This window comes from Xenopus tropicalis, chromosome 3, assembly GCF_000004195.4.
Source record: "Xenopus tropicalis strain Nigerian chromosome 3, UCB_Xtro_10.0, whole genome shotgun sequence".
Lineage (NCBI taxonomy): Eukaryota > Metazoa > Chordata > Amphibia > Anura > Pipidae > Xenopus > Xenopus tropicalis.
Genome location: NC_030679.2, coordinates 140587596 through 140608046, shown reverse-complemented (window position 1 = coordinate 140608046; position 20451 = coordinate 140587596). Strand labels below are relative to the sequence as shown.

General features: G+C 46.7%; 1 protein-coding gene across 3 annotated transcripts; it reads left to right on the top strand.

Moving 5' to 3' along the window:
• The first annotated feature begins 6435 nt into the window (after positions 1-6435).
• Positions 6436-20199, top strand: trmt1 (tRNA methyltransferase 1). 3 transcript variants are annotated; one of them, XM_004919144.4, is made up of 17 exons: positions 6436-6593; positions 7712-7943; positions 9094-9149; positions 9267-9406; positions 9807-9994; positions 10414-10529; positions 10613-10725; positions 10856-11004; positions 12313-12396; positions 13236-13305; positions 14572-14706; positions 16900-16985; positions 17248-17356; positions 17744-17820; positions 19109-19228; positions 19526-19643; positions 19847-20199. In XM_004919144.4, the coding sequence occupies exons 2-17, from the start codon at positions 7726-7728 to the stop codon at positions 19943-19945; spliced, it is 1878 nt and encodes a 625-aa protein (XP_004919201.1). In that variant the 5' UTR covers positions 6436-6593; positions 7712-7725; the 3' UTR covers positions 19946-20199. The 3 variants fall into 3 exon arrangements, with proteins under 3 accessions (XP_004919201.1, XP_004919202.1, XP_031755310.1); XM_004919145.4 differs by having other exon boundaries at positions 6436-6639; XM_031899450.1 differs by lacking the exon at positions 6436-6593 and adding an exon at positions 6683-6758.
• The last annotated feature ends 252 nt before the right edge of the window (positions 20200-20451 follow it).

Genomic DNA, 20451 nt, shown 5'->3' with positions numbered 1-20451 from the left:
AGCATCAAGCCATCCTCGAAACACGGAGCAGACACTCAGGGGAGAAGAACTGATCGCCGAGAATTCGAGACCCAGACAGAAAGAAAGAGAGCACGCAGGGAGCGGACGAGGATGCAAACAAAGACGGGAGCAATCGAGCGCTGAGAAACCGATCCAGACACCACAAAAAGAGGAATGGAGATGGGAGAATCATCGCTCCAGGCAGGAAGTGTATTGCGGAGCATCAGGGAAGGAATCCATGGCTTATTCTTACCATGAAGAAAATCTTATATATCTATTATGATAAATAGTCTATACATTTAGAACTAACTGATACACAGTTTTAGTGTGTAAAAACCCATGTGCCAGTGCTTTATACCCAATATATGGAAGGAATTTGCTTAAACCGTTTATTCTTAGTCTGATTTATTTACAGTTTCTCCAAAAACTGTCCTAGTCCCGCCCATTTGTTCCACTTCGTACTTTCTCTTTTCCAAGGCTGCAATAGCAAAAAAATCCAGTCGCACACTGACATTGTAAACCATGAAAAAATGGGTTTATTTGCCCTAGTACATACAAAAAAGCAACGTTTCGGGCCCTTTCTCAAGCTTTTCCAAGGCAGGGCAGGGGCATACCTCCCAACATTTTAAAAATGAAAAGAGGGATAAAAAGACTTGCCGCGTCCACTTTGTGGCCACGCCCCAATTGCCACACCCCATTTTTAAAATAGTGCCCACGATGACCCAATAGACAGCACCCCATAGAAAGTACCCTCCATACACAGTGCCCCCATACACAGTAGCCCTCCTTACACAGTAGCCCTCCTTACACAGTAGCCCTCCTTACACAGTTTCCCCCATACACAGTTCCCCCCATACACAGTAGCCCTCCTTACACAGTGCCCCCAATACACAGTGCCCCCAATACACAGTGCCCCCAATACACAGTAGCCCCCCATACACAGTAGCCCCCCATACACAGTAGCCCCCCATACACAGTAGCCCTCCTTACACAGTGCCCCCAATACACAGTAGCCCTCCATACAGTGCCCCCCATACACAGTGCCCCCCATACACAGTAGCCCTTCATACACAATTCCCCCCCATACACAGTAGCCCTCCTTACACAGTGTCCCCCCATACACAGTAGCCCTCCTTACACAGTGTCCCCCCATACACAGTAGCCCTCCTTACACAGAGCCCCCCCATACACAGAGCCCCCCCATACACAGTGCCCCCCATACACAGTACCCCCCCAATTGCCCCCATAGTGAGTACCTCATACATAGCGGCCCCCATTGCGGCGCCCATTGACTTCTTGGGCTCCTGCTCCTTACTCGGCTCCTCGTAAGGCGGCGACAGGTCCTTTTATAAGGTTGCGCCCGTGCGTACGTGTGACGTCACACCCACAGGCGCAACCTTATAAAAGGGCCTGTCGCCGCTGTATGAGGAGCCGAATAAGGAGCAGGAGCCCAAGAAGAATGAGCCGGAGCGCTCCGCTGTTGCCAGCGCGTCCCGCTGGCCTGGATAGTTTAATGAATGTTCTGCATTTCCGTGATGCGGGACATTCATTGAACAATCCGGGACAGCAGGATGCGCTGTAAAAACCGGGACTGTCCCGCGAAAAGCGGGACAGTTGGGGGGTATGCAGGGGGGCCAGCAGTACTCCGCACATTGCGCTGTAAGAACCAATCAGCAGGAAGGCTGACCTGATAGGGAACTGAAGCTGGTGTAACTGCAGGGCTGTGATTGGCTATCCCCCTCCTACTGTGCATCTGCAGGGACCATTAGGACACGCCCACTCCTCATTTAAAACAGGGACAGGGACCATAGCAAATTAGGTAGGTGCTCCAATAAAGGAAATATTCTTAAAGATAATGTTAATTAGTATCCGAGAGAAAACCAGCACCATATAGTATTCCTTATTGTCTATAAGATTGGGGGGGGGGGGGGGTTGTTAGTTATGCTCTATGTCTCCTTTTTGTAGGGTTGCCACCTGGCTAGTGCAAATGTTGCCTGACAGCAATGTTATTAATATGAAAGAAAGGTACAAATATTGGAAGGGTTAAATGCCCACCCAGAAGGGGTGTTCACCTTTAAATAACTTTACTGCGATGCAGTGTTTTTGTTTATACTTTTTTTAACCTTTGTGTTGAGCAGATCTCCAGTTTGGAATATTGGCAGCTGACTAGCTGCTACGGTTAAATTCACCCTAGCAACCAGCAAGTGGTTTCTATTAGACACCGAAAGATAAACAGGAGAGGCCTGAAGACAAAAATAAGTCATGAAAATTAACAATATTTTAGGGTTTCTTAATTAATATCATCCAGAACCCCCCTATATTCAGCACTATTTTGTTTTATGAAACTCTTCATCTACAGGACATATGATGGAACTGGGGCAAGCTAAGAGTAAGCACAAATTATTTGTTTTATTCTTATAATTAGGGAACAGAAAATTCCAAATGCTTTATTTTACCATAATCTAAAGGAAAATGCTCAACCATAAGAATGCAAATATACATTTTTAGCAATCTTGCAGTTATTGTGTCCCAACACATATCGTCCAAATCTGTTGTCCCCTTCTGTATGTTTTTCATTTGTAATTACACATTGCATTGCAAAAAGACATTAACTTTAACTCTTTCACTGTACAGTGTACCTCCTACTGTAAATGATAAGGATATTAGCAGTCACTGAGGGGTTCTGTGCCCATATAAAGGCACAAGGCTACAGGCTGAGTTATACAGGGAACTCTGAGTATCACTCATGTATTATAAGGGATAATGTACCCTCTACTGTAAATGATAAGGATATTAGCAGTCACTGAGGGGTTCTGTGCCCCCCATATAAAGGCACAAGGCTGCAGGCTGAGTTATACAGGGAACTCTGAGTATCACTCATGTATTATAAGGGATAATGTACCCCCTACTGTAAATGATAAGGATATTAGCAGTCACTGAGGGGTTCTGTGCCCCCCATATAAAGGCACAAGGCTGCAGGCTGAGTTATACAGGGAACTCTGAGTATCACTCATGTATTATAAGGGATAATGTACCCCCTACTGTAAATGATAAGGATATTAGCAGTCACTGAGGGGTTCTGTGCCCATATAAAGGCACAAGGCTGCAGGCTGAGTTATACAGGGAACTCTGAGTATCACTCTTGTATTATAAGGGATAATGTACCCCCTACTGTAAATGATAAGGATATTAGCAGTCACTGAGGGGTTCTGTGCCCATATAAAGGCACAAGGCTGCAGGCTGAGTTATACAGGGAACTCTGAGTATCACTCGTGTATTATAAGGGATAATGTACCCCCTACTGTAAATGATAAGGATATTAGCAGTCACTGAGGGGTTCTGTGCCCATATAAAGGCACAAGGCTGCAGGCTGAGTTATACAGGGAACTCTGAGTATCACTCATGTATTATAAGGGATAATGTACCCCCTACTGTAAATGATAAGGATATTAGCAGTCACTGAGGGGTTCTGTGCCCATATAAAGGCACAAGGCTGCAGGCTGAGTTATACAGGGAACCCTGAGTATCACTCATGTATTATAAGGGATAATGTACCCCCTACTGTAAATGATAAGGATATTAGCAGTCACTGAGGGGTTCTGTGCCCATATAAAGGCACAAGGCTGCAGGCTGAGTTATACAGGGAACTGTGAGTATCACTCATGTATTATAAGGGATAATGTACCCCCTACTGTAAATGATAAGGATATTAGCAGTCACTGAGGGGTTCTGTGCCCATATAAAGGCACAAGGCTGCAGGCTGAGTTATACAGGGAACTGTGAGTATCACTCATGTATTATAAGGGATAATGTACCCCCTACTGTAATGATAGTAGGTGCTGCCTGTGTAAATGTAACACGTTAGTGAAGAGGAGAGGCAGGAGTAATAGTATTTGCTGTTAGTGCCACAGGGCAATTTACAAGCTGAATCCATAAATGAGGAAATGCACCTCCCCAGCCGGGCAGCCAGCCTCTGTGGTTACTGTTACTCACACTGACGCCAGGCAGGGACAGAGGCTTTACATGTTCATCACAGTGAGTCAGTGGCCTTATTTACACCGGTGATGGCGAGGCTTCACTTTTATGGCATTTCAGCACCACCGAGCATAATAGGATATATAGGTCATTGGTACATAGCTACTGTACAGCGCTGCGTACATAAGTAGCGCTTTATAAATAAAAATATACAAATATACATACAAATGGCTGGGCAGTATTTATCCATTGTACAGGAATACTGGATTGGGGCAGGCAGCTTTTAGGGTGAAGACACACAGAGCTACTAGTAGCAGCTACTTGTCACGGCTACAGAAATAGACAATGTTGATCATTTACTGATAATTTAGTCTACCTGTGTTTTAACAGAGGTAATTCTCAGTATTGTCTATGGCAGGGTATTTTCTGGCATTTAGTAGCTGTGACATGTAGCTGCTACTAAGTAGCTCTGTGTGTCTTTACCCTTAAAGAAAGTTAAGCTGATAAAACACACAGACAAATGCATCAAGTCCTGCCTTTCAGAGACATTCTAGAAATGGATGCAGCAGAAGGCAAGGGAAACCCACAGCAATATAATATTTACCCATAGTTACCCCAGTTACCCATAGTTACTCCAGTGACCCGGAGTATCAGTAAAGAAATCCTTGTGGCGCTGATGATATAATCTCCTTTCCTCCAGTCTCAATGGCTGTTTAAGTAAAAGGAAAAGCTCACGGTATTTATAGACAGCGATATCCTGAGACAATTTGCAATTGGTCTTCATTATACTTTTGTTATGGTGTTTTTTGGATATTTAGCTTTTTGTTGAGCAGCTTTTCCAGTTTGGTATTTAAGTAGCTATCTGGTTGCTAGGGTCTTGTTTTCCCTAGTGACCAGGCAGTGGTTTGCTTAAGAGACTGGAAGCATAGAAGAGGAACTCAATAGGAAGATAAGTAATACAAAATTGTAGCCTCGCGGAGCAATAATTTTCTGGTTGCCAGGGTCAGTGACCCCTATTTCAAAGGTAAAAACTATAAAGAATGAATAATGAAGACCAATTGCAAAGCTGCAAAGAATAGAGCATTCTATTACTTATTAAAGGTGAACCAGCCTTTAAAGTCTAGGTGCAGACTGGATGCAGACCTGAATGCTGAACTTAAATTAATAATTATAATTAAATATATGTATTACGCACAAATGGAGACCTCAGTAACCCTGACCAGTGACTTGTGCTGAATTCATAAACTGTTGAAATTCCTGCAAAATATAATTCTTATATATATATATATATATATATATATATATATATATATATATATATAATTCCCAATATACATTCTTCATGCTCCCTTTCTGTTTTCGGGTCTGACACGGGAAAATGCAGCAGAAGTGCGCTCTTCAGATACTATTAGTCGGCTTTAGTCAGGCTTCTGCTACAATGTTGTAGGAGTCAGAAACAGCAGTGCAGTAAATATACAGTAGAGAGCCAGTGGCTGCTTTCAATAGCAATTACATTTACACATAACTTTACAACCAATGGGTACGAGTCACAAATGTATATTGGGAAGTAATGTAGAGGTATATTTTCCCATATGTGTATAATAACACTGGCATTAAGTGTCACTATTACTGGCCGGACCGGTAACCTACAAGCCTGGTGGCCTCCCTACATGTGCCTGCACCAGAATGAATGGGATACGCTCGGGTACAGGCACATGTAGCCGATATACGCATGAAAACGCGACTTTACATTATCTTGCATTTTCATGCGTATATCGGCTACATGTGCCTGCACCTGAGCGTATCTCATTCATTCAGGTGCAGGCACAAGTAGCAGGCATAGGGCTGTATTTTCGCCAAGCGTCTTTCCACTTGCCGAAAATATCAGCCCTACGCCTCGTGTGGCATCAGCCTTAGGATTTTCATGTCAGAGGTGGCTGCATCACTAGCGCAGAAAGCACAATAGTGCACTCTCCATTAGAGAGCTCAGATTCTGATTTAAAAACCTGAATTTTGGCTCACATTACCAGGAGAGGCTTTTTCTGCCATCCCTGGTTACTTCAGCTGCGGTGCTGCCAGAATACCAGCATTCCTATACATTTATATACATCCTATACATGTATTTGCCCTCTCTGCCCTGTTAATAACATTAGGATCAAGCATCAGTATACCAGCCAGGGGGCAACCCCAGCACCTTGTGGCACCTCTCACTCCTTTTTTATTTCAGTTGCATCAGTCTCTTGCATTTACCTCATGGCAGAGCGCCCTCAAGCGCTGGGAAACGCTCAGTGAAAGATTATTCATATAAAACGCTATTATATATGTGTATAGGCCAGTGCTTATACTGATTCCTGTGCCTTCCTGCACATGGCTGTCATTAGATAGCCTTTATTAATGGGAAAGTGCTTGCCCTATTTGATAAAATGCGGTATTAATTAAGCGCCCAACGTTTATACAGAGCGCATCCCACACCGCAGCACTTCCGCAAGCGCAGTTATGTGTCTGGCTCTGCGGCTCCTCTGATTGGTTTGCTCTGTGCATGTGACGAGCCCACCCACAAGATGGCGGCGCCCTTATGATCATGCTTGGCTAAGGAGAGACCCGCAGTGTATATACGGGTGAGAAGCGTTCTTGGGTCGGGTTCCTACAGTGCAGCGCTGCGGGGTATGAGTTAGAGAGTGACTTTGGGTCAGTGAGGAGGGTCGGGCAAAGTGTTTGCAACTACAGCTAAAAAGCGGATTCTGTTGCCTTCTGGGACTTGTAGTTCAGCAAAAGCCGGGCAGGTTGGTTTTAGGCAGGCTGGATGGTATTAAATGTTTGGCAGATACACTGTAATGGTGGGAAGGGTGGGCTACTGCATATATAATAATAAAGTATTGGAGAGGGGGTTGCTGTGGCACTTTAGTTGGGTTTATTATACAGGGGGAGGGTTGCCCCAGGCCTGAGTATGGGCTTTGTGGGGAATAGCCTGTTTGCTTGTCACTTACTGATACTGCAAAATGCTCTGACCCATAGCAACGTTTAGGTTTGCCCACAGAATTAGTTTTTATATGAAAGGGGTGGGTTCACCTTTATATTAACTTTTATTATGTTATAGAATGGCCTAGTCCAAGCAACTTTCCTATTTGTCTTTATTATTTGTCTTTATTTATAGTTTTTTCATTATTTTCCTTCCTCTTCTAACTTTTTCCAGCTTTCAAATGGGGGTCACTGACCCCGGCAGCCAAAAAACGATTGCTCTGTGAGGCTCCAGTTTTATTGTTATTGTTACTTTTTATTATTTTTGTGTTCAGGTTCTCTCCTATTTATATTCCAGTCTCTCGTTATAACCGCTCTCTGGTTGCTAAAGTAATTTGGACCCTAGCAACCAGATAGCTGCTGAAATTCAAAACTGGAGAGTTGCTAAACAAAAGGTGAAATCATTAAAAAAAAAACTACAAGTAATAAAAATGAAGACCAATTGCAAATTGTATCATCATATTAAAAGTAAACACCAAGGTTACCACCACTTAACTGCACTGAGGGGGAGGAACCCTATTGTCACCCCTGCTGAACCCCAGTAATCATACAGCAGCTTTCTGACAGGGCATAGATGATTGGACACAGTGTAGGACAGGCTTTAGATGATTCTCATTTCCCATGATGCCTTGTTAGACCTCCTGTGCTTATTCACTGCAGGGCAGTAGCCTGATAGAGAGATACTTTCTGATGCTGATTTTGTCCTTTCTCTGCTTAGGGCTCATTCCTCAGATGCGCTCCTGGGCGGCCATTGTTAGGCTGTCAGCTCTGCCCTCTCACAGTTTTCCCTTCTTCAGAACAAAACTCCAGGCCTTGGGCAAAGCCTCTTGTTCATACAGTATGGAGAGTTCCGGAGAAACCTTTATACACGAGGGAAAAGCCAGTGTGATCTTCCCCAGCGCCAACCAAGTCTTCTATAATCCTGTGCAGGAGTTTAACAGAGACCTGACGTGAGTACAGCACTGGGGCTTGTACAGTACAGGGGTAGGAATGGGCATGGGTTCTGGGGAATCCTGTCCCACAGAGCTTACACTCTAATATACAGAAGGACACAGATACAATACAGGGAGAGGGAACCATTGGGAGAAGGGAATCCTGCCCTGCAGAGCTTACACTCTAATATACAGAGGGACACAGATACAATACAGGGAGAGGGGACCATTGGGAGAAGGGAATCCTGCCCTGCAGAGCTTACACTCTAATATACAGAGGGACACAGATACAATACAGGGAGAGGGAACCATTGGGAGAAGGGAATCCTGCCCTGCAGAGCTTACACTCTAATATACAGAGGGACACAGATACAATACAGGGAGAGGGAACCATTGGGAGAAGGGAATCCTGCCCTGCAGAGCTTACACTCTAATATACAGAGGGGCACAGATACACTACAGGGAGAGGGAACCATTGGGAGAAGGGAATCCTGCCCTGCAGAGCTTACACTCTAATATACAGAGGGGCACAGATACAATACAGGGAGAGGGAACCATTGGGAGAAGGGAATCCTGTCCTGCAGAGCTTACACTCTAATATACAGAGGGACACAGATACAATACAGGGAGAGGGAACCATTGGGAGAAGGGAATCCTGCCCTGCAGAGCTTACACTCTAATATACAGAGGGACACAGATACAATACAGGGAGAGGGAACCATTGGGAGAAGGGAACCCTGCCCTGCAAAGCTTACACTCTAATATACAGAGGGACACAGATACAATACAGGGAGAGGGAACCATTGGGAGAAGGGAATCCTGCCCTGCAGAGCTTACACTCTAATATACAGAGGGACACAGATACAATACAGGGAGAGGGAACCATTGGGAGAAGGGAATCCTGCCCTGCAGAGCTTACACTCTAATATACAGAGGGACACAGATACAATACAGGGAGAGGGAACCATTGGGAGAAGGGAATCCTGCCCTGCAGAGCTTACACTCTAATATACAGAGGGACAGATACAATTCAGGGAGAGGGAACCATCAGGATCAGAGAATTCTATATATGAAGGATACAAATACACAACATGGAATGAAGGGGAAATAAACCTATGTTTGTATTCCAGTGAATGATTATCCTAATGGCTGCTCTGTTCCCCTTTAGATGCGCGGTAATCACAGAATTTTCTCGCCTGCATCTCCAGCAGAAAGGGACTGACAGTGAGTGTTGCTCCCCCCTCTCTGTATAAAACTGTCACCTTCAGGCTGCCCGGCCAACCTAACGGCTGGGTTTGTACCACGCCGACCAATAAACACTCACATTCTTCTCTCCTACAGTTGTGGTGCCCGGTGAGAGGGTGGAGCAGAAGCTGGTGGTGAACCTGTCGGAGACGGGAGAAGACAAAGTGACCTCTAGTCCAGAGAATAACTCCACCCCCCCAGACCGACCCACTGCGCATGTAGGGGAGCCCTGCCCTGTAAGTAAGAAAACCCAGATTGTGTGTGTCTCCCAGCTGGGCATCCCCTCACACTTACCCCCAATCCCACTAGAAATTTCTTCAACCCTGTTGGATCAATGCCTTCAGTCCATTGGCCTTTTTCGTTCCCCCTCTCCTTAGGGAGAGCCCAAATCACACAGTTTAAAATATAAAATAAATGTCAAGTTGAACCCTAACAAGTAAGAGATCATATGGAATAGAATGGGATACTGACAGGCTGGGGAGGAGGGGCTTAACCTCCTGTCTCTATTTCTTCTCTCTTGAGCCTCATCCCCAAACGAGTGCCCTCAGGCCTTATTGCCCCCCTTTGTACTAATTATGCCACCCTGTACCCTTCCCCTAATGTATCCGCGTATTTCTATCTATCTATCCTGCATAGGATGGGTTGCGTATCTTAGAGGGTCTGGCTGCGTCTGGCCTGCGCTCCATTCGCTTTGCCCGTGAAGTGCCCGGCCTACACAGCGTCGTTGCTAATGACTTCTCCGCCAGCGCCGTGGAGCTTATCAAGCGCAATATACAGCACAACGATGTGGGGAACCTGGTGACGGGCAGCTACGGCGATGCCCGGTGAGAGGCTAACCAAGCTTTAATATACAGAAGTTTGTCCCATACCCTCGCCAACTACAGGCAGCCCTTGGCCGGAAGGACATTAAAGAGATGCATAGGATCATAGGAGTCACAGTGCACACAAACAAGCCAAGGCACACATACATGCTAGGCCCCATCAGCCAATGAATGGGCAGAGTTCTGCCTTTTGCTTCCACACTACTTCCTGTTACACTTAGAGCTGCATCACTTCCTGTCAGCTGATCTCTGAGGGAGCACACAGCCCATCACAAAATGGTGGATCAAGGGAAAGGATGTAAAAGGACAATATTTACTGATATATATATTCCAGTTTGGGGAGATTCTTTAATCTGTTGGCCAAGTATTTATTCTGGGGGTGTAGTTTGGCTTTAATATGGACACTTTGTACATGTCTATAGGATGGTGATGTACAACAGGACGGGCGCAAAGGATCGCTTTGATGTCATAGATCTGGATCCCTATGGGAGCCCCTCCATGTTCCTGGACGCTGCGGTGCAGAGCGTGAGCGAGGGAGGTGAGCCCCATACCCCGCGGGCACAATACCAGAGTGTTTATTGCTAAACCCCAGTCACATTGGCTTATTTCTCCGCTCTGTAGGGCTGCTGTGCATCACGTGCACGGACATGGCGGTTTTGGCGGGAAACAACGGCGAAACGTGTTACAGCAAATACGGCGCCATGTCCATTAAATCAAAGTTCTGCCATGAAATGGTAAGCGGGTAATGCGAGTGTTGGATTGTGTATAAGTGATGCCCCGGCTGTGTACGGGGGGGGGGGGGGGCTGGTCATGTGACTGTTCCACTGTACCAACCGCACGTGTGCCATTCTCTGTGCCCCACAGGCTCTCCGCATCCTCCTACACAGCCTGGACCTGCGCGCTAACTGCTACCAACGTTACATAGTGCCGCTGCTCTGCATCTCCGTCGACTTTTACATTCGGGTGTTTGTGCGCGTGTTTACTGGCCAGGCCAAAGTGAAGATGTGTGCCAGGTAAGTACGGGCCGATCTAGAACCAGAGAACCGTCTCTGTAAAAGGGCGGGGTCAAGGGCAGGTGTCTTAGTTTACCATATGGCTTAAACTTGTATCATTCTTCATATTGTATTTTCATATTCAGTTAGTCTGCGGGGGGGGAGGGTCAGTGACCCCCAGCAGCCAAAAAACTATTGCTTTTGAGCTTACAATTATTAATTCTTATTCCTTATCTTTCTATTCTATTCTTTCTTTTATTCATGTTCCAGTCTCTCATTAAAATGACTGCCTGGTTGCTAAGGTAAACAAGACCCTAGCAACCAGAAAACCGCTAAAACCATTTGCATATTGTCTCCGAATACCATCTATGTTGTATTAAACGTTAATTTTAAGGTGAAGGAACACTTTAACACCTGCTAGCTTTGGATGTAACTTGGACTTGAGCAGCACCTGTGTTGATCTTGGCTCAGACTTGACCACTTATGATCATGAATAGGACTTGACCCTTTTCTGGACTGACCTCAACTTGACTCACTCCAGCCATTGACTTTACACCACCAACCAGTCCTGGTCATGACTTGGATTTGCCCCTTGCCAGTCCTGGTCATTATCCTCTACAGTTCTGCAGTTAAATACCATTCTTGGTCTTGAACTCTTTCAGGTTTGGTTGTGACATGGCCTTGACCCTTACCATTCTTGGTCTTGAACTCCTTCAGGTTTGGTTGTGACTTAGACTTGATCCTTACCATTCTTGGTCTTGAACTCCTACAGGTTTGGTTGTGACTTGGCCCTTACCATTCTTGGTCTTGAACTCCTTTAGGTTTGGTTGTGACTTGGACTTGGCCCTTACCATTCTTGGTCTTGAACTTCTTCAGGTTTGGTTGTGACTTGGCCCTTACCATTCTTGGTCTTGAACTCCTTTAGGTTTGGTTGTGACTTGGACTTGGCCCTTACCATTCTTGGTCTTGAACTTCTTCAGGTTTGGTTGTGACTTGGACTTAGCCCTTACCATTCTTGGTCTTGAACTTCTTCAGGTTTGGTTGTGACTTGGACTTGGCCCTTACCATTCTTGGTCTTGAACTTCTTCAGGTTTGGTTGTGACTTAGCCCTTACCATTCTTGGTCTTGAACTTCTTTAGGTTTGGTTGTGACTTAGACTTGATCCTTACCATTCTTGGTCTTGGGTAGGAACATTATTGGTTTTGGAACCTCAGTCTCATCCAGGCAGTTGTGTAGAGCTAACTGGCAAACTGTGTGTCATTGGTTGGGAAGGGTGTGTCCAAGGTGGGCAAATGAACTGGAATAATAAGCCTCCCTTTATTTCTACAGTAAGCAAGCCCTGTTATACAACTGCGTGGGGTGTGGGACATACCATCTACAGCGCCTGGGGAAAGCCACCACTCATGGGAACAAGTGAGTTTTGGATAAATCTGTTTAATAAAACCAGAAGTTTATCAAAGTAAAACAATGATCTGAAACAATATTTATTTAAATGGTCAAATGTTCTGTTATTTAGGGGCAGATTTATCAGAATGTGAGTTTAGAGCTTAGTACATAAAAACATACCCATGTTCTATTAACTCCTATGGTTTTTAAAGGGTATTTATTAAAAGAGGAACGCAGGTGAGTTTTTATGTATTGAGCTCTAATCTCTTATTCTGATAAATCTGCCCTTTTAGTACTGAATATGTAAGTCATTTTTGTAATAATTAATTTTAATTTTACTGCCAATAGATTAGTAACAATAGTGACACCTAGAACACTATATTTATTCTGCAGAAAGCTTCACCATACCTGAGTAACAGCCCTAGAAGCTCCCTCTGTTTGTTTAAGATATCAGCTGCCATTTTAGCTCGGTCCCAGTAGCTTTCTGCTGCAGCTCTAGAGTCTGGTAGCAAAGATTACACATTCCTAAGGGAGGGGGGAGTGAGTTTTATGAATTCTTATGGGAGGGGGTAGCAGGAGAGAGAGAGGAGAGAGCTTGACAGACTCTGGCCCCAGGAATGAAGGATTTTTCTGAGAGAGGAAGTCAGATACCCAAGAACATGTTTACAAAAAAGGAGGCAAGAAATCCTGTGTTTCTTTTGATAGAGGACTCGGTGCAACTGAGTGAGTATTTACATAGACCTTTCTGATAAAGTAAGCTTTATCTTAAGGGACATTTTATGATGTTCATAAGAGTGTGTGTATAGTGACCCTGGGAATATCCTTGGCTCTCACCCCAATATTCTCTCTATATTTCCTTTTATCAGCATGAAATACTCACCTGCAACTGGCCCTCCGGTGACTGCAAGCTGTGAATTCTGCCATCAAAGGCATCAGGTATATCGGCCTATAGATACTCAGCCCCATTATACAGAGCGGGGAGATCATTATCGGCCTATAGATACTCAGGCCCATTATACAGAGCGGGGAGATCATTATCAGCCTATAGATACTCAGCCCCATTATACAGAGCGGGGAGATCATTATCGGCCTATAGATACTCAGTCCCATTATACAGAGCGGGGAGATCATTATCGGCCTATAGATACTCAGCCCCGTTATACAGAGCGGGGAGATCATTATCAGCCTATAGATACTCAGTCCCATTATACAGAACGGGGAGATCATTATCGGCCTATAGATACTCAGTCCCATTATACAGAGCGGGGAGATCATTATCAGCCTATAGATACTCAGCCCCATTATACAGAGCGGGGAGATCATTATCGGCCTATAGATACTCAGTCCCATTATACAGAGCGGGGAGATCATTATCGGCCTATAGATACTCAGCCCCATTATACAGAGCGGGGAGATCATTATCGGCCTATAGATACTCAGCCCCATTATACAGAGCGGGGAGATCATTATCAGCCTATAGATACTCAGCCCCATTATACAGAGCGGGGAGATCATTATAAGCCTATAGATACTCAGCCCCATTATACAGAGCGGGGAGATCATTATCGGCCTATAGATACTCAGCCCCATTATACAGAGCGGGGAGATCATTATCGGCCTATAGATACTCAGCCCCGTTATACAGAGCGGGGAGATCATTATCGGCCTATAGATACTCAGCCCCGTTATACAGAGCGGGGAGATCATTATCGGCCTATAGATACTCAGCCCCATTATACAGAGCGGGGAGATCATTATCGGCCTATAGATACTCAGCCCCATTATACAGAGCGGGGAGATCATTATCGGCCTATAGATACTCAGCCCCGTTATACAGAGCGGGGAGATCATTATCGGCCTATAGATACTCAGCCCCATTATACAGAGCGGGGAGATCATTATCGGCCTATAGATACTCAGCCCCATTATACAGAGCGGGGAGATCATTATCGGCCTATAGATACTCAGCCCCGTTATACAGAGCGGGGAGATCATTATCGGCCTATAGATACTCAGCCCCGTTATACAGAGCGGGGAGATCATTATCGGCCTATAGATACTCAGCCCCATTATACAGAGCGGGGAGATCATTATCGGCCTATAGATACTCAGCCCCGTTATACAGAGCGGGGAGATCATTTTCAGGGTGTTTATCAAAGTACAGATTGTGAATTTGAATATTTTTTCATGTGCATTTCTCAGCTTGGGGGACCTATTTGGGCGGAGTCTCTCCATGATAAAGATTTTGTTGAGCGCATTTTATCCGCTTTGGAGCGAAATCCGAAGAGATTTAAGACTTCAGAAAGAATTCAGGGAGTGCTGAGCATGGTGACAGAGGTAAGAGTGTGATACGGGCTTCTGTACTCTGTATATAAGCTTCCCCTCCCACTGCAGGGTGATACAGTGACACAGACAGGAGGGAGCTATGGGACACGGAGTCTGCCCCTCCCACTGCAGGGTGATACAGTGACACAGACAGGAGGGAGCTATGGGACATGGAGTCTGTCCCTCCCACTGCAGGGTGATACAGTGACACAGACAGGAGGGGGCTATGGGACATGGAGTCTGCCCCTCCCACTGCAGGGTGATACAGTGACACAGACAGGAGGGAGCTATGGGACACGGAGTCTGCCCCTCCCACTGCAGGGTGATACAGTGACACAGACAGGAGGGGGCTATGGGACACAGAGTCTGCCCCTCCCACTGCAGGGTGATACAGTGACACAGACAGGAGGGAGCTATGGGACACAGAGTCTGCCCCTCCCACTGCAGGGTGATACAGTGACACAGACAGGAGGGGGCTATGGGACACAGAGTCTGCCCCTCCCACTGCAGGGTGATACAGTGACACAGAGGGGGCTATGGGACATGGAGTCTGCCCCTCCCACTGCAGGGTGATACAGTGACACAGACAGGAGGGGGCTATGGGACACAGAGTCTGCCCCTCCCACTGCAGGGTGATACAGTGACACAGACAGGAGGGAGCTATGGGACACGGAGTCTGCCCCTCCCACTGCAGGGTGATACAGTGACACAGACAGGAGGGGGCTATGGGACACAGAGTCTGCCCCTCCCACTGCAGGGTGATACAGTGACACAGACAGGAGGGAGCTATGGGACACAGAGTCTGCCCCTCCCACTGCAGGGTGATACAGTGACACAGACAGGAGGGGGGCTATGGGACACAGAGTCTGCCCCTCCCACTGCAGGGTGATACAGTGACACAGAGGGGGCTATGGGACACGGAGTCTGCCCCTCCCACTGCAGGGTGATACAGTGACACAGACAGGAGGGAGCTATGGGACACGGAGTCTGCCCCTCCCACTGCAGGGTGATACAGTGACACAGACAGGAGGGGGCTATGGGACATGGAGTCTGCCCCTCCCACTGCAGGGTGATACAGTGACACAGACAGGAGGGAGCTATGGGACATGGAGTCTGTCCCTCCAACTGCAGGGTGATACAGTGACACAGACAGGAGGGAGCTATGGGTCACGGAGTCTGTCCCTCCCACTGCAGGGTGATACAGTGACACAGACAGGAGGGGGCTATGGGACACGGAGTCTGCCCCTCCCACTGCAGGGTGATACAGTGACACAGAGGGGGCTATGGGACATGGAGTCTGCCCCTCCCACTGCAGGGTGATACAGTGACACAGACAGGAGGGGGCTATGGGACATGGAGTCTGTCCCTCCAACTGCAGGGTGATACAGTGACACAGACAGGAGGGGGCTATGGGACATGGAGTCTGACCCTCCCACTGCAGGGTGATACAGTGACACAGACAGGAGGGAGCTATGGGACATGGAGTCTGTCCCTCCAACTGCAGGGAGATACAGTGACACAGACAGGAGGGGGCTATGGGACATGGAGTCTGTCCCTCCCACTGCAGGGTGATACAGTGACACAGACAGGAGGGGGCTATGGGACATGGAGTCTGTCCCTCCCACTGCAGGGTGATACAGTGACACAGACAGGAGGGAGCTATGGGACATGGAGTCTGTCCCTCCCACTGCAGGGTGATACAGTGACACAGACAGGAGGGAGCTATGGGACATGGAGTCTGCCCCTCCCACTGCAGGGTGATACAGTGACACAGACAGGAGGGAGCTATGGGACATGGAGTCTGTCCCTCCCACTGCAGGGTGATACAGTGACACAGACAGGAGGGAGCTATGGGACATGGAGTCTGTCCCTCCCACTGCAGGGTGATACAGTGACACAGACAGGAGGGAGCTATGGGACATGGAGTCTGCCCCTCCCACTGCAGGGTGATACAGTGACACAGACAGGAGGGGGCTATGGGACATGGAGTCTGTCCCTCCCACTGCAGGGTGATACAGTGACACAGACAGGAGGGGGCTATGGGACATGGAGTCTGTCCCTCCCACTGCAGGGTGATACAGTGACACAGACAGGAGGGAGCTATGGGACATGGAGTCTGCCCCTCCCACTGCAGGGTGACACACATGACCGTATCTGGGTCAGTACCATACAGTAGAAGTATTACATATGTACTTGCCCCCCCAGGAGCTGAGTGACGTGCCCCTATATTATACGCTGGACAATCTGAGCAGTGTGATTCGCTGTAACACCCCGTCGCTGCTGCAGTTCCGGTGAGTGTTCGGCCTGTGCCTGTATATACAGATCCCTATTATTCTAACTGTCGCCTCTCACAGCCCTATTTCTCTTTTCATTCCCCCATTTGAATGGTAAAACTGAGCCCTAGACTCCAAGGGGCCAAACTACCCCCGTTGGTTACGCCAGCCCCTCCCCTAGGTGGCACTGTGCCCACCTCCCTCTCATTTGTCCCATAAGCCCCACAGGATATTTTGGTGCCAGTATAAATAATCGGGTTCTGTTCTTCCCCGCTGCCAGCTCTGCTCTGCTCCACGCGGGGTACAGGGTCTCGCTCTCACACGCCTGCAAGAACGCCCTGAAAACCGACGCTCCGCCCTCTGTCATTTGGGACATTATGCGCTGCTGGGTGAGTCTCCATGTGAATTTCTACTTACTTTCTGTATTTCCAGAGCTTAAAATACCTTTAAAGTCAGTCCATTTGTTGCTTTTGCAGTAAAATCATATATGGTGGTGCTGTTCCTTTGCAGCCTATGGGAAAGAGCTGCTTCTGGCAGGACTGGTCAGATGTGGTACTGCAAGTGGCAGTACAGTTAGGCAATTGCAAGTAACATTGGATAATATTTACTCATTAATAATTGTATCCCATAACCTAGAATATCTTGGTACAGATCCAATTGGATGGTGTTATATGTGAAGCTGGCTATACGTGCCCAGTCACACAACACTGGCTGGCAGTGCTAAGGTTAAAATACTCAGGTCCCCGTAATTTGATGTGCTTTTTTGTGCCCATCAGGAGAAGCAGAATCCAGTGAAGAGAGAGAGGCTCTCAGAGACCTGCCCAGCGTTTCACATCCTGAGCAAGGAGCCAAAGTGAGTGTCTGGTGTGTAGTTAGTAGGGGGTGAATACAGTACCCCTACTGTAAATGATAAGGATATTAGAAGTCACTGAGGGGTTCTGTGCCCATATAAAGGCACAAGGCTGCAGGCTGAGTTATACAGGGAACTCTGAGTATCACTCATGTATTATAAGGGATAATGTACCCCCTACTGTAAATGATAAGGATATTAGCAGTCACTGAGGGGTTCTGTGCCCATATAAAGGCACAAGGCTGCAGGCTGAGTTATACAGGGAACTCTGAGTGTCACTCATGTATTATAAGGGATAATGTACCCCCTACTGTAAATGATAAGGATATTAGCAGTCACTGAGGGGTTCTGTGCCCATATAAAGGCACAAGGCTGCAGGCTGAGTTATACAGGGAACTCTGAGTATCACTCATGTATTATAAGGGATAATGTACCCCCTACTGTAAATGATAAGGATATTAGCAGTCACTGAGGGGTTCTGTGCCCATATAAAGGCACAAGGCTGCAGGCTGAGTTATACAGGGAACTCTGAGTATCACTCATGTATTATAAGGGATAATGTACCCCCTACTGTAAATGATAAGGATATTAGCAGTCACTGAGGGGTTCTGTGCCCATATAAAGGCACAAGGCTGCAGGCTGAGTTATACAGGGAACTCTGAGTATCACTCATGTATTATAAGGGATAATGTACCCCCTACTGTAAATGATAAGGATATTAGCAGTCACTGAGGGGTTCTGTGCCCATATAAAGGCACAAGGCTGCAGGCTGAGTTATACAGGGAACTCTGAGTGTCACTCATGTATTATAAGGGATAATGTACCCCCTACTGTAAATGATAAGGATATTATATCACAGATGATTGGTTTTTGTGTATTATATAGTGAATAAAGTACCCCCTGTTGTAAAATATAGGGATATTATAAGTCACAGAGGAGTTCCATGACCATATAAAGTTACGAGGCTGAAGGCCGAGTGCTTTTATACAGGTCATGGAACTCCGAGGTGAATTCTAATATCCTCATATCTTACAACAGGGGGTACTTTATTTATTATAATACACAAGTTTTAGTGAGTCATGTAACAAATTACATCAATAAACTCCATTGATAAGGATATAATTTAGTTTGAACTAATTTACAGGAAATAAACAAACTCTGTATAAGGATATAACTCTCAGGTTATTCAAGTCTTTTATGCATTATATGGGGCTAAGCCATTGGGGGGGGGTACAACCCCAGTGACAGTATCTCCATTACATATCGTGTTATTATGTCTCTGCACCTACAGGATCGAGGGCAGCTTTGAGATTCGCGAGGACGCCAATCCTAAATCTCGTAAAATGGGTTTAAAGAGGTTCCAGGAAAACCCCGAGGCAAACTGGGGCCCCAAAGCAAGGGCCAAAGCCGGGTAATTTGAGTTCTACGGAACACGAGTGTTTATGGGATGGTAACTCTGGGGGGTGATCACTGATTGGAGATCAAGGGGGTAATTCAGTGGATTTAGTGAGGGGTCATTATTAACTTATCAAAGGCCTGTCTTTGTCTGGCTGAGGATGCTGGGAGTTGCATTGTAGCATCTGTGAGGCGCAGGTAGGAATAGGACATCCTGAATGATGATTCGCTATCCCTAGTACCCATCATGGCTGCCAGGCAGTAGCCCCCCCGCCTTGTCTGTTGGATCTCACATTGGGCTCCTCTCTTTCAGGGGTGGGATTGCTACTACACTGGAGGATAAACGGAAGCAGCACCAGAACAAGAGGAAGAACGCTCCCAGCGCAGACGAGAGTCACCTCAAAAGCTTCCCCTGCAAGAAGCTCAAGGAGGTGAGTGTGCATCCTGTGGGGGCGGGACTTCATTCAGCCACACCCCCAGTCACCTCCTTTCCCCCCTGCTCTGCTGCCCCTATAGTTACCCCCCACTATATTATGTGTGACTTATGCCCAGCAGTTAGCATTGCTGCTGCTGCTACAGGCACGGGCCGGCTATTCCCAACTGGAGCTTATGAGCCTTTCCTTGCGTTACACAGGGTTCCTGCGAGTTGGGGGACAGCTGCCGTTACTCCCATAACCCATCGGAGGTAACACAGGGAGAATCCCCTGCACCCCTGGAGGGAACCCCTTCCTAACCCTGCCCCACTGGGGGTAAAATGTGGACATGTTACATGGCAAAGGTTCCAAGCAAGTCCCTAGGAGACCCCACGGGGGGGAGACACAGACTTGGTAGATTCCAGGAAGAACGGAAATCGCTGGATCCTTCTTTTATTTAAAAGAGCACACCCCGCGGTTGTGTTGGGTACATCCTGCTATTGGGGGGGCTACATTTTATAAAGGGGTTGGACTAATACAGGTGTAAAGATAAACATACCCTATTTGTAACTAGTTTACTTGCCCTTTAGCAGTACTGTATGAAACTGCATGTGTACATTTATACATAGGACTGGGTGCTGCCATATCGCTTCTCTGACAGGGGTTATTCACCTTTGAGTTAACTTTTAGTATGATGTAGAAAATTGCAATTGGTCTTCATTTTTTATTTTTTACTTTGTTCAGCAACCCCTTCATTTCAGCAGTTATCTGGTTGCTAGGGTTCAAATTACCTTAGCAACCAGGTAGTGGTTTCTATAAGAGACTA

Coding starts and splice junctions, on each gene's coding strand:
- trmt1 (XM_004919144.4), top strand. CDS start 7,726: ATGCGCTCCTGGGCGGCCATTGTTAGGCTGTCAGCTCTGCCCTCTCAC. Junction 11,005..12,312: donor AAAGTGAAGATGTGTGCCAG/GTAAGTACGGGC, acceptor TTATTTCTACAG/TAAGCAAGCCCTGTTATACA. Junction 17,821..19,108: donor ATCCTGAGCAAGGAGCCAAA/GTGAGTGTCTGG, acceptor CTGCACCTACAG/GATCGAGGGCAGCTTTGAGA.